The following is a 16,240-nucleotide window of genomic DNA, read 5'->3' as shown; positions in this document are numbered from 1 at the left end:
GTAGGGTTTTTTTTGTATTTCTAAATAGCTGTTTGTTACAGATGAGTGTATGAAGCGTATGAGAGCAGAGCAGATAACAAAGGATGTATAAAGAATGAAAAATGTCATTGAAGTGAAAGTGTTGCCGCTTCTCCCCCTGTACAGTGTACACTTCACTTTTTGGATTTCCCCTCTGGAAAACAACCGATTCCTGAATGATTACTGTGTTCCTATTTGATGAAAAACATAAACATCTGTGACTACCCACAATACTGGCTGTGTTAGAGATTTCTGAATAAAAATTACAATGCTTGGCAAAAAAGTGCCAAGAAGGATCACTCTGGAGGTCAGAAAAGCAGATGTCAGATCCAAGTTCTAAAAAGGAAATGCACAGAAACTGCCTTATTCTTAAAGCATATGGAGACTGAGCTCTGCATCTGAACACAAAACTAATCAGGCTTTGTAATAGTTAAAAGAATGAGAACTTTTAGAAGAAACCTTATTTCTCGGGAAAGAAAAAAAACCTGTTTTTTTTATATCCTTTTGAAAGGTCTGTCTTTTGTCACTTTTTTAATCTTGGGTGAGAATTTGTTTCTATTCCCAGAGGCACGAGTGAAAAGTACAAAGGTACATCTTAACTTTATGCAAAGTGGCCTGCCTTTAATTCTACGCATCCCATCAAATGCGACGATGGAGGTGCTGCTGTCCTGTCAAAAACACACATTTTACCTCTGTTGACATGGATAGCAGACAGATAAAAAAAAACAATTCTTTACCCATCAAAATGTAATTACATATGCATGCATAACAATTCATATCAGATATGCTAATCAGTTTGGCATAATCCTCTGAGCAACAAATTATACTTATTTAATCATAACAGATAAATGGATCTTCCCTGTGGTATGCAATTTCTTTTGAGGATATATATATATATATATATATATATATATATATATATATATAGATATATAGATAGATAGATAGATATAGATATACTGTATAATGTCCAGATAAACATTGCTTTTTAGGTTCTTCCATAGTAGAAAAAAAATTAAATTTAGCAAAATTCTGGAACACTAATGATATTAAAAAAGGGACATTTCAGCAACAAATAATTATTGTCTTTGTAATGGACAGGAAACAAAATAATAAATCACAGTAATTAAAATAAAAAAACTGATATTGTGTATACACATTGCAATGCCCTCAAACTCTCCTCCCTGCTTTTTTACCCAGCGCTGCGAGTGACACAAGGACAAAAGCAAATAATTGTGGTGCCTGGGAAGCTGAAAAATGTAAACAGTTCATTAGATGGGAAATAAAAGGCATAAAAAATACCCAGGGGCAGAGTGTAATGAAGGGGCCCTGAAGTTCCTCTGCAGACACTTTTTCCTTCCACTTTCCCAGAGCTTTTGCTTTTCGTCATGTGCACACAGCTGGTGGCAGAGCACGAGGAGTAATTGAACATATTCAATTTACAATTCTGCTTTCCATTTCAACCTTTTTCACCAGGAGGACATTTTCAAATTTAGACCAATAAACTTATATGTCCTGCTTCTGTGCTGGCTTCAAACTTAACAATATTTTGTTTTGTTTTCTCAGGCTTATAAAAACTATAGAATACAAAAGCCTAAAGCAAGCATTAAAATGGAGTGGGGAAAACTAAAATGTCTCTGTGTTCTCAAGAATGTGTGCTAAACTCAAAGGTTATCTGCATCACTTCCTTCCCTCCTCCTGCTGTGATATTTTCCCAGGTGATGTGTGGGCCTGTGCCAGCAGGTCCACTCTGGTATCCCCAAGTGGGGGCAGAGGTGGACTGATGCCGCATGACGTTAAAAGGAAGCCGAGACCTTTAAGCAGGCACAAGTATCACAACAGCATCTTAAATAATGCATCTGGGCTTAGCAGGGGTTTGACACACACACACAGCTGACACAAAGAAAAACACACAAACTGTTGTATAATGTCTTCTCTTTAACACAAATAAATGAGGAGAGGTTGTTCAATTTAGTTTTAAGTGCTCTTTTTCAATGCATTTGATATTTTATCAGACAAAAGCAAGCAGCTACAATTGGGATTGTCACAGGAGGGTGTCATTTGTGCCTTTGTTTAACTGTGGTCTTTGGTGCAATCGAATCCTCCACTTCTGTCTATTCTATGTGTGTGTGTGTGTGTGTGCGTGTGTTTTGAGTAAACGTGTGCACAAGGGTTACTGTATGTACGTCTGAGGCTTCTATGAGCCTTTGCATCCCGGGGACGCCTCCTTTGGAGAGCGTACGAACACGCGCGACATATGTGAACGGTAGCCTGGTGTGTGTTCTCTCCCTTAATAAAAGTGCAGCAGTGGTGGGGAAGCTGGTGCCTTAGATAACAGCATGTGGCCTCTCATTAGCTCACAGGTTGGCGCTTTGGTGGCTTCTATACGCAAACAGCATTGTGTTCCCCTTCCATGAAAATAACCCAAAGCAGTCTCACTAAAGCCGTTGTCGAAAATACAAATAAAGGTGAATGATCAAAAAGCATGAGGTGATAAATAAATTTGAACAGGTGAGAGGTGACTGAAGGACAGTTTTTTGTTTTTTTAAATCACTGAACCTATTCTATCATTTGATTTCACATTTGATCACATGTAAACAAGATCTTATCTCTGTGTGAAAATACTAAGGGGGTCTGCCAGTGGAGGAGTGCACTTTTCCAATAGGGCTCTTTCATGCTTGTGGCTCTGTGATATTGCAAGTGTATTTCCCTGTCAAAGTCATTTCTATTGCTAAGTACAGCCAAGATCAGTCAATAAGCTTAACGACTGTACCCACATAGTGAGAGGCCAAGAGACGGCGGGGTGTGTGTGTGTGGGGGGGGGGTGTAAAAGTGAACACCAAACAAAAGAGCAAATTCAAGGAGGGCTTTGATTGAAGAAGCACCATATACTTTTTGAAGGCCAAGGGATCATCTCTCAGTGGTTATTTCTTTAAGGCACGAGGGCCCGATTAAACCCAATATTAAAATATGGAGGCGCTTCTAATGAAAAATCAAAGGTCTTGTATCCCCTATCACACCCCCTTCCTTTGCTCATTTTCCATCAGGTTTTCTCCTTCCCCTGGCCCATGGTTGTGTAGTAAGGGACAGGGAAGAAGACAGAAAGAACAAATGAAAAGAAAGAAGACATCGACAGAGGAAAAGAGAGAAAATGGGGAAGGAGGGAGGGTTATAGAGATGAGGGACCGAGGTGCTGGTGGTGCAAAACAGAGACAGACAGCATTGGTTGGAGGAGTAAATCAATAGAGCAGAGCCGTCGGGGAGGCGGGCAGCCGGGGCAAGGAGAGAGTAGAGGAGAGAGGGAACCGGCACAGGGGCTCAGGCTCCGATCACAACGCTGGCTTCTGGCGTGCAGTGGGGAATAAAGTGGACCTCCCCGGGTCAGCACCACAGAAAAAGGTGAGATTAGAGGAAAGTAGAGGAGGGATTTTCACAGAGTGAAGGTGGGAGGGAAGGGTGTTGGAGGATGACGAGGAGAGAGTGTGTGTGGAGGGGTGGTGGTGGGGAGGGTGCATTGCAGGATACCTGGCAAGCCAGGGACCAACCGGCCCATTAGCCTGTGGCTACCTACATATGGTTCACTGAACCCTCTGCTGAGAGGAGCTCCTCTCCTATCAGTCCTCCCATCCTTTTTAAAGAAAGAAATACCTTCACTTTTAACCCTTTCTCTGCTTTGGAAAGAGGCTCTCTCCTGACCTCGATTTATGATTTGTTCTTGTTTGATGTCTATTCTTGGAGTGTTATCTAAAATTGAAAAATGTAATAAAAAAAGAAAAAAACTAGACACAAAGGGAGAGGAGTCGGGCCTGCTGAGCGTGTGCGTGTATGCACCCATCAATGGACACGCACAGAGAAGACTATCTTCTTCAGTGTTTTGCCTTTTCTGGTAATGTGACCATTGTTGGTGCTGAATAGTAGGCTTATTAGCATAAGAATACAGCAGCACACAGAGGGACTTAGCCAGATCATTATCTCTATATATTTATGTATACTTTGTTATTTCACTAGCCAGAACACATTCAAATGCTGATGAGGCCAGTCAGGCCCTTTTCCAAAGCTCTCCCAACATGTGCCCTCCTGAACTTCCCAATACACTAACCCGTTTCCTGGGAGTCTACGGGTTTTGTACTGGAATTTACAACCCAAGTTCAAAAAATTATCAGAAATAACTAAGGGCAATACAGACTTATTAAGATTTAATAGAGTAAAATGGAGTAGGAATATTATTTAACCCAAAAACAAACAGTACAGTAATTGCCAAATAACAATAAGTTGCTGTACAGTTTCAAAAGAAACATTTGCATAAACTAGGAGCTACATGGATAAATTAATCTAATACGAAAATGAATAATTAGATTTTATTTCTAAAAAGGCAACTGATTTTTTTTTCCATCAGATGAGGATTTCTTGACCATTTGATACAAGCACTTACTGCAGAGGATGTAATGTGAAACAGATAATTTCTGAATACAAAACATACAAAAGATAATAAAACAAAAAGCTTGACAACGCAGAACAAACAAGTGCTCTATGGTGATGAGGGGAACAAAACTAAAGAGTTTAGTCTCACTGCAGGAGTAGGCTCATGATCTAATGGTGGCCAACCTCTGGGATAATTGAAAAAAAAAAATCCTTAATTCATCTTCCACAATGTAATTCTGATCAAGGCCACAGCTAGAATCCACTGCAGGCTTCAAAAACACCCAAGAAAAGGCAAAATCGTTGTTCGCTGAAAGCAAAAACACTTTCTCTTTCTTTCTGGCACACTCGCTCATTAGAAACACTTAGGATGAGAGAAAGAAACTCTGTTTAATTGTGTGTCTGAGTGTGTGTGCCTGTTTGTGTAAAGGCGGTGTGAGCAGGGTTAAAACATGTGTAAACATGGAGCTTTAACTATTAAAAAACAAGGAAAGATGCAGTGTTAAGAGCTCTGCCTCAGTTCTCTGAGGCTTTCTTATTAAAAAGCAAATGCCACTGCCTGAGATACAGTGGGAAAAAAAACACAGAGCCAATGATTCATAATATATTTCATAAATACTTCATGAATCCTCTCACCATACTTAAGCCAGTCTGGCAAAAAAAAAAAGAAAAGAAAACACTGTCACCTATTCTAGTACCCGCTTGTCAGCACATCACTGGGGAGTGGGTGTCACATGTCACTTCTGGTTTACACTCTTGCGTGGGACAGGCTCGGTGCAAGGAAACCGGGGGTAGGACAGAAAGAGGAACAGAGGAAAAAGTGATGGGGACGCGGAAAGGGGAGCAAAGAGAGGGAGGAGGGGGGAGGAGGAAGGGGGTGTTATCATATCATCGCCCCATGTCTTTATATTTTCCCCCTTATTATCTTTGGCCCCCACACACTCAAGTCACTCAATCACACAAGCCCCGAGGACAGTGAGGGGACCTGGGAGGGCCTTTGCTTCATGGCAGACTCAGCCAGACAAGCGTCTGAAAGTTATACCGATCGCTGTCAAAGTGTGTGGAAGTCCCGTGACTTTGGAGGGACCAGGAGAGATAAGCGAGAGAGGAAACAATTGCATGGAAGGATAACGGCCAAATTTGCACACTACCAACAAAAAAAAAAGAGAAGAAAAACCTGTGCTCCAGGCATAATGCAGATATACCATCCATGTAGACAAGTGTCAACATAAAGAGACAGAGAGCGAGAAGACGATGATCTGCTTACACATTTCCTATAGGAACTCACCATGTTAATGACAATGAAAGGATGCTTACTTCTCCATCAAGAATCATATTTCTTTGACATAAATGTACACTTCTAGAATCAGTTTAGCCAAGGAAAAAGTAAAAGGAACACCATGTTTTTGCAGCATGGTTTTTGTTAGTGCTGACCAATGTGTGGACAAATAAATGAATGTGATTTTCTGACAGATACTGTGACGACTTTAAGTGACGCTTTGGTTCAATATAGATTTGAATGTGATGGAGCATTATTACATGACACTATTAAAATATTAACCACTCTTCAGTATACTCTAATGTAAGGATGAGAACTTTAGGTATTTTTTTTAATGTTATAACCAAAAACAGAGTAAACAAATTACATTGCAATTTGATAACTTTGGTTTCACAAATTGTTTTCTCTATAAAATTTAGTGCCAGCAACTTTATAAATTCCTAACGTTGTTAATTTCTATAAATAAATTACTTAAAATTGTGAAATGTGAAAGTGCACTAAAAACAGGAAAAGAAGGTTGAAGTCTGTTTAAGACCAAACCAGTAAAGCTCAACAACAATATGTGGTTGACTTCACTGTAATTACTCCTGATTATTGATCAGTAAATCAGTATAAAACAAGCAGTATATTTCAATGAAGCTGGTTTGTGAGTCAATCTCTCTAAATAATTCAAACTATTGCCAAATAAGACTCTTTTTTTTGTTCCCGCATTTTTTTCCTTCTCAAACAAACACTGTAATAATATTGCACATCACAATAACAGATTATATTTCCCTTCTCGTGAGCTGTCCTTTGACCCAGATTTGACCCACTGCCACCGTGACACCGTCAAACCCATGAAAAAATGGTTTCAACATGAGTGACAACAGGCTAATCAACAATAAATGCCATAGAGGAGACAAGGAAAAGCAACTGATGTGAAGAATCTGCAAATGACTTTAAGGAGACATACTGTACACTGTACAACTTTCAACTAAAAGACATATTCATAAGTAGAGAAATCTGCACTGGGCTTATGAAGAAGAATTAGGGGAAATCCGTGTCTATTGAGTCTTTTTATGAGTAATCAGACTTTGGTGTCATTGATGACTTGTTAAACAACAAACCATGAAAAGAGTCAGTCTGTCTTTACTCCTCTGTGATAAATAAGAACATGCAAACCAAGGCAACCTAAGGCGATTTCAACTGTCTATCATCCATCTAATGTTGTGTAAGGTGTGTCATGTTGTTGTTTACAGGAGTCACGGTGCAACAAATTCCTCAAGATGGATTACAGCGAGGCACATTTATAATGGGAAGTACAGTGCTAGAAAAATCTCCCATCAAAACCTAAATGTAATTATCAGCATTTGATGTCACAGCTTCTTAAGACAGAAACATAACTATCTCATGTATGACTGTGCAAACTCTTGTGTTTGGTTTTAGGTTGCTAATTGTGCCAAACATAATAACTATTGTATGACCATTGTCAGCCAAGTTGAACGGTCTCCACAACTTTTAATCATCCGAGACCACCAATGTTTCAAAATGCAAGCAGTAACTAAGTGAGGAAAAGCCTCATCTTCATCTATTTGGCTTTCTTACAGTCACAGGATGCTCTCAAAAACACAAAAGATATTAGTATATGTAGAGTAAAGAGGAAATAACAGTTCAATCACTGAACTCCATAACCTATAGAGCAGAGAGCATCCGCATGGAAACAATACTGTATACTTTATACTCCTTTTCAAAAACCTTAGAAAATGTTAATTCATTGCCAATGTTGAGCACATTACACATGACCCTCAGAAGCGGATGCAACAAATAGCTCCAGGGTTTGGAAACAGAAAAAGGAACGGCTCAAGGAAAACTTCTTAAATATTCTTACAACTCAAACATGCAGCCTGAGCTGTGAGTGCCAAGTCAAGAGTCATTCATTTCTTATTCTTCTTCTACAACATGTTTATTCTGACAATGAGGGACCAAATAAAAACCTGTCAGCTTTAGTTAATTAGTTCAAGAATGATACAGAGAGGAATGTACCCGTCTAAAAGACAATCAATGTGATCATCAACTAACTATCCTATACTTATTGTATTTTCCACATCTTAGTCGAACACGGTCTCTTCATTGACAGGTTTTTGCCTGAAAAGATTTAATTCAATAAATAAAAGAACTCAGTGTCAGCTTCAACTGAACACTAAATCTCAAGTTGTCTCTAGAAGGTCACTTAATAACCACTTGTGAAACTGATATTTGTGGAAAAAAAACTTTTAACAAAATTCAATCAGAATTATCAGGTTTTTCATCCATTCACTGGGGTGTACCTGGAAAATAAATTGTTCAATATTTCAAGGTTGGCTTTGGAAATGAATGAATTATCTCTCTGAGCAGAGATGGGAGGTTTTCAATAAAGAAAAAAGGCAATCCTACTTGACCGTGACTGTAAATAGTGCACCGACAGAAATTATAAACAGATACGTTGTATTCATGTGACAGTTGGCCTTGTGACTGAATATCATACAACACAAGTAGAAACAACTATAGCAAAATCAAAAAAAAAGTAAATGTTGATAGGAAAGAAGTAAGATACAGAAGACATGCAATCATAATATAAACCCTCACTGAAAAGGCCTATTTAGAAGTTACGTTAGATAGTATTGCATACTGTGAATCATGTCACATTATGTACTTTGACAACATTTTTACCAATCTCATAAAAACGAGTAATTACACCACATATATTTCAAAAGAACACTGATGTCTGGTAATGAATGACATCTCCGTGGTCCTTGATAAACCAGAATACAGCAAATGAATCAATCTCCAGTGTTCAAAAAGTAATTACACAGCAAATGAATATCAAAACTGCCTTGACCAATACTGGCATGGAGCCACACTTAAGGACATAAAAATATAAAGTATTGAACAATATTAATTGTGTAGAGCTTGATATTTTATTACAAGCAATTAACCTTTATCAGAGTCAAGCATCCTTGAAAACAAAAACCAACATTTGGGCGAGAAGTGCTTTCGCCGCTGAAATGACAATAAAAAGTGAGTTCACCTCCTGGAACACAAGGTAACGGTTACATTCATATTTTGTATTACTTTCTTAATTAACTTTCAGAGCACAGGGAGCTGGGCAGAGGCAAACCAAAGAGAACATATTACATGGAGCACACTGGAATGCAGCCTTCTTCAAGGTGCTTTGTATCACATGTATTTTTTCCACAAGGACAAGTCATTTTTTGTATCAATTACACAGCATAAAGGGTGTGAGGTCAGCTATGGTATAAATGGAATTCCACTTATATCATAAGAGAGGCAAAGGAATTTGTAAATGTGTCCAAAACTGTCATTGGCAAGTATGTTAAGTAGAAGAAAATGCTTAGTGCAATACCGCCATCTGCTGTAGAAAGAGACACACAACCACAACAAGTACTGCCCGCAGGAGGCGTAGAGGTTGATACACATGGAAAAGCAACATTGGCAGGATCATTTGTAAAGCGCAATTAAGAGGCAAACATAAATAAATAAAATCTAAATATCAATATTTACAGCTCAAGACAACTCAAAATTTGTAATATACTCAATACACTTCAAATTTTGAGTTTATGATAACCACAAACTTGGTTTAGCTTTGTAATTATTAAGATAATGACCATGGGGCTGCAATTCCTCATTATTTTTACTATCTATTCTGATTATTGCTTGTTAGTTAATAATGAAAAACCCTCATCACAAAGATTGTTAAAATGATTTTCCATTTGTTTTTCATCATTAGGCTGAATTGAATAAGTTTACGGATGGCTGAAAACACTAATGTACTTAAATGATTAAACTAATATTAAAATCAATAAGGCAATTAAGACTGAGAACAATCTTAAAGGCTGAGAAAGGAAGGACGTTGGTACAAAAAATATGTATGATAATAAGAGAAGCAACTATGAGATTACAGAACAAAAATGGAAGGTTGACATCTCATCACACCACACATAAAGTAAGTGTCTGTCAAAACTAGATTGTATTTTGTGGGACACAGTAGACATGTGCGGGTCCCCACATTCCCCACAGGGACAGGCCAAGCATGGCTCTTTGAAGACATTATCTCCGGTTACTTGATAGGTTTCATTAAATTAAGCTTACTTTAGGCTTTGTCTTTGCCTGATCAAAGCCGCTGCTAAAAGTCATGCATTCCCCATAACTTAACTAACTGAGTCCATCAAGAAGGATTTTCAATTTTTCTTTTTTTGCTCCAACATGTTTTTGTCATTCCTTTTACTGCTACAGTGCTCACTTGTTGTGACCCTGACTCTCACTGTCCCCTCCATTATTGCAATGAAGCTGTCACCTAAAGCAACACAGCTGAATCTCATGCAGTATATACACATCTGGGATGCCTGTGTGATAAGTAGTCTTCCTGGATGAAATGGCTGGGTTACAGAGGTCGACTCAGGCCCTGTCTGGAATGGAGCAGAAATGAGGTCTCAAGCTGGCACATGGTGGTAGAAAGACTTCAAACCGTGGGTGAATGGGAGGATGAGAGAGCAGGTTAAGGGGGGAGACACCCATGGGAGGCCGGTAGGGGGTGGGGTTGGGAGTGATGGGTGGTGAGGGAGAGGAAAGGCCTTGATATCCACAGAAAGCACAACAAAGCCAGAGCTTTTTACATTAAAAAGAAAAGGAGATTGCCTTTTTTTCCACTACCACTGTCATGTCCTCCCTAGGCCTGCAGGAAGTGAGAGGCTGAGCTCGGGTATAGCATTTGGCACATCTGAGGCACACCTGAGGGGGCTGAGGTTCTTACCTTCTGAACACTCGGCTAAGATTTACAGGAGACCAGATATCCTGGATGTCAGTGTGCGAAGTGGATAATCTTAGTTTTAATGTACACTGATCCGACCAAACCACACATGGAGGTGTAAAACTGAAAATGACTGTCAAACTGGGGAGTCACAGCCAGTATTCTTTTTCTTTTTTATGCTATCGCAGTTCCACATTGTAGGCCATCTTCACATACAGTACTCGCTTACCACCTGTCAAGAATGCAGCAATTTTTGAAAGAATTATGTTTATTGAATAGAGGGAGCTCAAAGCCGACTTTTTTTTTTTTAAAGGATTAAAGAAACACATATGGCCTCACACCACCAGGTATAAAAATGCAAGTAATGAAAATCAGCCACAGCAGGCGATCGCTATTTGACGATTAGCCGGTAAAGTAGGGGAGAAGAAAGGTTCAAGATTAATCATCAGCCAATTAAATGCTCATGGTGAATTGAACTGTGGTGAACTGTCTTGGCATAGAGACTCGACTGTGACCTCAGTTAGCTCATCTTAATGGTGGAAGTCTGTTTGTTTGTTCTGATTTTGGAATAGTGGGGCTTAGAGGGCTGTGGAAAGGGGTTCTATATTTCTAATTGAAAACACAAATAAAGGGGGATTAATGATATTAGATCATCACAATTATCAATGCAGTCATTGACAATTGGGAAAACTATGTATTAGTAGTATGAGACACAAAATGCTGAGATCCAGATTAAAATTTGCAGCACAATCATACATATAATGTTTATAAGAATATTGAGAGTATCATCTTTGTGCACATATAGGATTCTCACAACATTAATCTCTTAATCTCACGTTAATTTAATTTCAGAACAAACAAAAACCACATTACACTTCGATTTTGTCTAAAATTGTGCATCTTAAAAAAATCCACTCAGTACTACTATTTCCTTAAATAATTTATTTCTAACATTTGCCGTTCAACAACAAATACGCCATTAAAATAGAGAAAAAGTTAACATTTGAGAAGAAGACTAAATCGTACCCTCAAGGTTCTCAGGTTTTATTTGACAGAAATCCAGTAGTAAGCATCCACAATGACATGCAATTAATAACAACTCTACATGCTGCTCTTATCCCAGGTCAGCCTTTAGTGAATTTATTTAACCATTTTCAAAAAAAATCCACTTCAGTCGTTGTTTGTTAAAACCTAATCCGAGGTTGTAGATTCATTTCACGTTCGATTTGTGGAAGGACTTGCAAACTCAAGGTCAACTGATTTTACACAATGGGTTTATTATCATGCGAGTATAATAGCAGAAGAGAAAAATAAAGATATAATTTAAGATATCTGTTTTGCGAGGCAAAGAGTTGAATAGAAAACTATTTTTAAGATATTTAGGCAACTAATTACTTTGCTTACAATGGACAACTGGAACTTATTTCTATCATGTTATTGATGAAGCAACAACCTTGAAAAATATTGGAACCAAACAATGTGAACGAACAGAAAGTGACCCAGAAGACTGTATTGTTCATTAAGCTTTGATATAGGCTTGAGATCAAGTCAACACATAGAGTGAAGGTGATTTATGAATTTCTAAACAAGGCCAGATTCTGCAGCGAAAACACAAACACACAACCTGTTCTCGATAGGCATCGCTTGCTGGTTCAAATACGAACTTTAAGAATTAACGTCTGTGGAAACACCACTGAGCTTCAGCACAAGTCTGTCTGTGTGAAAAAGTTTGTGGGCATGCATGTGAGGGTGAGAGTGTGGTTGAGAGATGAGTAGATGTATGTAAATGGTGTACATTATAACTACAATGCTTTACTGACAGTTAAAGATTCTATAAAGAGTTGAAGTACTTACAAAGTCTTTCTCGAGCTTCTCCATTTCCTGCTTGTAGCTCTTCAGTCTGCTGTTGTACATGGCTCGACTCTGGATGGGAATCTCCCGCACCTCCAGGTCCATCTGCTCCAGCTAAAACCCACAGTTTACCCACCTCAGTTCACAAACATTTCAAATATTGACAAATACAAACTTCAATTTCATCACCATAAAAATTATTCTGAATAAAAAAAACATTCCAAAACTGACAGGGTTTGAATTTACATCCAAATGTCATGGAATCCACCTGGTGAAATGAGTATTATAATCACTTTCATAGCACTCTTAAATAGATGCTAAAAACAATCTAGGCCTCATTATTCATGAACACATTTCTCCCATCATATCGTCGACACATTTCTGTTAACAACGCATTGTGTAAGTCTCACAACAATATACAATATGTGACAAAACAAAGGCCCAAGACCACTGTAATATGAGTCAGTAAGAAGAACATGCCTCCTGCAATTGTCACTCTGAAGTGACAAAAAAGTTGCTGCAAAGGAAGTCTTTTCTGGAAATATATTTAAAATCAAATATGACGGAGTCTTCAATGCAGCAGCATACACAGGCCCAAAAATGTCACAGTGAATTAAGTAAAAGTAAATTTGACGTGTGGCTCGACGGGACTCTCTGTGGCAGATTTAGAGGAAACTAATCACTGTGACATTACAAGACAACTGCAACAACAATTTGTCTCTGTCAGGTGATTTTGCTCATTTTTAAACACCAACATGAAAACTCCCCCCCCTCAAGATAATGGCTTGAAATGTGTCATAGGGGTGTCACTTAAAAGAAGATTACGGTGAAGCAATCATGTGAGGAGGAAGCCTCCATACCGCCATGTGAAGTGTGTGTGCACGTCTGTGTGTGTCATGTCAGCACCAGGATAATACAGGTGCTGTTTGTCTGGTGCCAGTGAAAACGGTCTCCCCCCCTTTGCACAAATTCATTATTTAGGAAATGGGAAGAGGAGAAAATTAGTGATCAAAGACATACCAACTCTCTGACTTCTTCGAGCTGTTTGTCGACATTTAGAACCAGCTGCGTCTTCTCCTCTGAAAGGGAAAAAAACAGCAACATATTGATCAGCTGACAGAGAAACAGCGATTCATGACAACAAACCAACTCCCCCACAACAGAGGAAGAGACGAGGGAAAGGGAAAGAAAGAGACTAGGAGAAGACAACACACAAGGACATATTTGAAGATATATTTACACATTCTTTCCACGCGACAAGCCAACATTTGATGTCTCTTATTTATTGGCATCTATGAGGCTTTTGTTGGTTTCAGTTGAGTAGCAGAGAGACACCTCATGCCAACTCAAAGGGAAGGAAGGTGTCATCTTTGCTCACTTGCCAGACGTATGAGGCCCACTCAGAATGACTAACATACTGTTCTGCACCTCGCCCTGTGGCTGCTCTTCAACATTATCCACTGAAATTCATTAGGACTGGCAAGAGTTCCAAAGATGCACAAAAACTACAGTTCATTCCACTGTTATTTAAGGCAGCAAAACACCACTCAATTTCTGTATACAGGGACTGTTCTTTGTTCTGCAACCGGTTCTTTACAATGAAAGTCAACCGCAGGTGGCATAGAGGTTTGGTTGTTTAACAATCAAGCATCATTAAACAAATGTATTTTCAAGAAGATAATAGGAACAATAAATATTGGCGCCTTATGGGGCAAAGGGCCCAATTTGCAGTGGCCAAATTTCCTTTGGTCCTTTGCAGTGTCTTCCCCCCTTCAAACTTCACTGTCTTGTCTAATAAAGGCCCAAAAAGCCCAAAAAATATCTTTAAAAAAGGGGAAAGAAATTTAATCAAAACCTGGTTTGGAATAAATGAAAAAATATGCACACAATCATAGAATTTTCTACCATCACCACATGCCATCTATAAACATACAATTTGTGTGTTGTGAACCAAATGCAGAGATTCGCCTCTTCATATATAATATATGTTAGAAAACAGTGTGTGGAAAAAATTCACAAATGTGAAGTAAAGAATTATGGCGTAAAGACTGAATTTCTTCAGTCTTCAGGACAAAGACACAACAGAATGTGAATATCACAACAGAATCATCTCCCATTGATGCAAAAATACACAAAAACACTCTGCAACTTTATTTAAAACTCATAAAAGGTGAAGAAATGAAGGAGAGAAGAAAAGGAGATAAAGTAGTTAAAATATTTGTAAAAGTCATAATTTAGTGTTTAGATAAATGACAAAAAAGCCATTTTCATAGAAGACATTTGAAAGCATATGTGTTGCTAATAACATTAATGATGTCTCAATGGGGCTCCAGTGGGCTCATCAGAATAAACTGTTTCATTAGTTTGTTTTTCAAATAAATCAGCATACTTCACACAATCCAGTGCATCCCTATGCATTCTACGGAAGCTCACTTTAGCTCAGTTTTTCCTATTGTGAAATTCTTCTTTTGTAAAAGGGCACTAATGTTATTCTAATTCATTTAAATCTCACCATCTATTCGTTCGTTCGTTCATCCATTCATTGCACTTAATCCACCCTGGACAAGTTGCCAGACCATCTCAGGGCAAACATATAGAGATGAAAAGCCTTCTTACATCTAAACCTAAATAATCAAGATCAATAGAAAAAGACGGCATTTATATATTTGAAGAGATCGCTAATTCAGTTAAGGCTTCTTCTTTTTTTCAGAATATCAGCAGAAAACTTTCAACATTTTGAATCACTTAAATACAAATCTAACACAACTTTGAGCTACAAATCAAATTGCAAATCCTCATTTATTCAGCACCATGCACTATACCTTATTTTAAATCCCATGTCCAACCTCACAACTTACACAGTAAACAGCCAGAGGCAATTCATGATATGATGCTTCCTTGCTCCAAGCCAGAGGGCTGTGAAATATGTATGGATTTTTACCAAAAACTCAACCCACTGATGGAAGGATTTTTGTACACAGAAGTAAGAAAATAAAAGACAATAAACATTATTTATAATAAAAAAAAATTTCATTGACCTCTTTAAATAGGATGGTAATGAATAAACACACATTTATTTGACTATTATATGAATAAAGATAGTCAATTACTTTTTTCCCCCACAAACCTTGGTCATTATCAGCAACTGTGCACATTTGAGGGCAATAACAAAAGCCCTTTGTCTGCTTCTTTATTAATAAATTAAAAAGAGGGCTGTTCAGCCACAGGCAGAATTCCACCACTTCAGGAAGCAGGTCTTTAAAGAAGCATAAAATAAAATCCTTAAGAGGGAAGGGATGTGAAATTCAACCATAAACTATTCTGTTGGTGACAGAAAACATTCAACAACTATGAGTGACTCCTGGCTTTGTACATGTTCAAATGAGTTTACACTGACACTGTTAACAGATGGCAAGAGGAAGCAATGTGGAATTACTCTGTGGAATTAAATGAGCTGCCATGAATCTTCAAAGATGCCAGCAAACCAGAAATATTCAGGGAACTGAGGCTTTGTGAGACACAGTGCCCTTTGAAAAAACCTGAGTAAGAGATGGAAGCAATCAAAATAAAAACTAGCATGAGGTAAGCTGATGTAGATAATACAATTGTAGCCACAAACCACAGTTGCAGTGGTTCATGCGCAAAATATTGATGCTCATCACTTACGCATATCTCAAAAATATGTAACTTTGTGTTTTTGATGATGTTTTAAATCCAAAAACGTTTGAACAAAAACAAAAAAATTTAAATGTGCGAATACAGTGTCTGACTGTAAACACAGGCCGTGCGTGCAGAATGAATACATTTAATATCTATTCAAAAAAAGTTTGTGTATTGTGAAAGTAGTATTAGTAGTGTATTAAACTGATTATCTGTCATTTTTTCAA

General features: G+C 38.1%; 1 protein-coding gene across 4 annotated transcripts in view; it reads right to left on the bottom strand.

Annotated features, from left to right (window-relative positions):
- The window catches only part of vti1a (vesicle transport through interaction with t-SNAREs 1A), a 106,178-nt gene that overhangs the window by 88,564 nt on the left and 1,374 nt on the right, over nucleotides 1-16,240 (bottom strand). For all 4 annotated transcript variants that reach the window (XM_044013947.1, XM_044013945.1, XM_044013948.1 and 1 more), the window contains exons 2-3: nucleotides 13,374-13,432; nucleotides 12,357-12,467 (exon numbers count right to left, since the gene is read on the bottom strand). In XM_044013947.1, coding sequence (XP_043869882.1) covers nucleotides 12,357-12,467; nucleotides 13,374-13,432 — 170 coding nt within the window. The remainder of the gene's footprint in view (nucleotides 1-12,356; nucleotides 12,468-13,373; nucleotides 13,433-16,240) is intronic.

This window comes from Solea senegalensis, linkage group LG18, assembly GCF_019176455.1.
Source record: "Solea senegalensis isolate Sse05_10M linkage group LG18, IFAPA_SoseM_1, whole genome shotgun sequence".
Taxonomy (NCBI): Eukaryota; Metazoa; Chordata; class Actinopteri; order Pleuronectiformes; family Soleidae; genus Solea; species Solea senegalensis.
The sequence above is the reverse complement of the archived record's forward strand: the minus strand, read 5'-3'. Positions and strand labels throughout refer to the sequence as shown.